General features: G+C 35.6%; 1 protein-coding gene across 1 annotated transcript; it reads right to left on the bottom strand.

The window, feature by feature from the left end:
* LOC100182061 (glutathione S-transferase 1-like) lies at positions 1–1,434 on the bottom strand. Its single transcript, XM_002128242.5, has 4 exons — positions 1,227–1,434; positions 916–1,118; positions 630–728; positions 1–554 (listed from the first exon to the last, which is right to left on the bottom strand). The coding sequence occupies exons 1-4, from the start codon at positions 1,354–1,356 to the stop codon at positions 387–389; spliced, it is 600 nt and encodes a 199-aa protein (XP_002128278.1). The 5' UTR covers positions 1,357–1,434; the 3' UTR covers positions 1–386.
* Positions 1,435–1,642: the final 208 nt, after the last annotated feature.

Raw genomic sequence — 1,642 nt, forward strand, 5'->3', positions numbered from 1 at the left:
GATGGTAAATAGATTGTTTAAACATAAACCACGCTGAATCAGGGCGTTGGTGGCAAATCATACACGATGATGTGATTGGACAAGCAGTATTTGAAAACAAACAAGATTTGAAAATTAAACCAAAGATTTTACTTAAATGCACCGTTTATTGAACCAATTTTGTATTTTTTTCAAAAACAATAATTTACAGAAAAAAGTATTGGTGTATTGCAATAGTATGCGGATGTACAGTAACCAGAGTCCGTGTATATAAACATTGTTACCATCTTATTTCGTTTTCTCTTTAGTTTAAACGCTCCTGACTTTACAGTGAGATTTAATATTTTGCAGTATATTTTGTAAAACATTGTTTAAGTGGTTCGCCTAACAGTAACATGAGATTATACTTAAAATGGTGTTTCGGGTCTTGTTTTCAGGTAGGCCGCAATTTTAGGGCGAGCACAAGTGTCGTTGTACACTTTCTTTAACTTGGGGAAATTTTCAAAAACTGTTTTGTCAAAATCATTGATCGAATCTACGACAGTGAGAAGCGCCATATCAGCGACAGTGAACTCCTGTGTAAAAATATTTGTGGTGATTTCAGTTATTCAAAGTTGTTTTTATATTTACTTTAATATTTTATTACTTACCCCCAACAAAGTTGAAGAGCAATCAGGAACAAATTTCTCCTGAATTTTCGTAAAAGCTGGAATAATTTTTGTGTTCACTTGTTCTGCAACAGCCGCGGCCTGAAATGAAATTAAAGTTTTATAATAGCGGTTTAATGTGAATAAATGAATGTAACATAATTGTTTTATCCTCGCGTCGCGGCAACAGCAGATGTTATAACAGTTAATGTAGTTTATATTATTAATCTTAAACTGTATCTTAGTAGAATATACATTCTGAGCTATGAGATGCAGGTAAGTCATATACCTTTTTCTTTTCGTCCTTTTCAAAGAACGGCAATTTAGCAAAACAATCTCCGAAAATGCCAATGATTTCTTGCACTTTTCCATTGGTAAGATCGTCCTCAGATAAAAAGTTAAATTTCTTTGCCAAGTAGCCGACAATGGCAGCGGTTTGTGACAGTTGTGTACCATCAATTTCAAGAACTGGCAGCTGGCCGAAAGGAAACTCTGCAAACAGAAAGTAAATATAAAGAACATTTAAAAGTTGCCTTATATATTCGTTTCGTAAAAATACGCAGAAATTTTAAACGTTGACAACTTTAAACCCGTGCCCACCTGCTTTCCTCTTTGGCCAGTTATCTGTGATCCGATCATCAACAAATTTAACCCCAGCCTCTGCGAACATGATCCTGATCAGCTCAGCACGGCCACGGCCGTTAAAATAGGACAATTTGTAGGATGGCATTTCTTTGGTTTTAGAAAATCGTGCAAACAATCACTTAACGTTACTTATAACCTGTGCCATAAAATGTTACAATTTCTAAATACAAACACAGATGATCTAGAAATTTGCCGCGTGACAATCTCGCAATCGTTTATTAATGTTTCAGTAAGCCAGCGTACGTTTTTTTTACTGAAACACTACACCATACACCGATTGATAGATCTTTACATACGCTGTCCTTCTGTTTGTGTTCCAAGATATGAGCACTACATACAAAGGCATGAAGTACTGCAGAAGACGCGCTGCC

This window comes from Ciona intestinalis, unplaced genomic scaffold (assembly GCF_000224145.3).
Source record: "Ciona intestinalis unplaced genomic scaffold, KH HT001108.1, whole genome shotgun sequence".
Classification (NCBI taxonomy): Eukaryota; Metazoa; Chordata; class Ascidiacea; order Phlebobranchia; family Cionidae; genus Ciona; species Ciona intestinalis.

What these genes read in the sequence shown, in the direction of transcription:
- LOC100182061 (XM_002128242.5), bottom strand. Translation starts at nt 1,356, where the DNA reads ATGCCATCCTACAAATTGTCCTATTTTAACGGCCGTGGCCGTGCTGAG. An exon ending in AAAAGGACGAAAAGAAAAAG is followed by an intron (nt 729 to 915) that starts GTATATGACTTA and finishes ATTTCATTTCAG; the next exon opens with GCCGCGGCTGTTGCAGAACA. An exon ending in GCTCTTCAACTTTGTTGGGG is followed by an intron (nt 555 to 629) that starts GTAAGTAATAAA and finishes ATTTTTACACAG; the next exon opens with GAGTTCACTGTCGCTGATAT.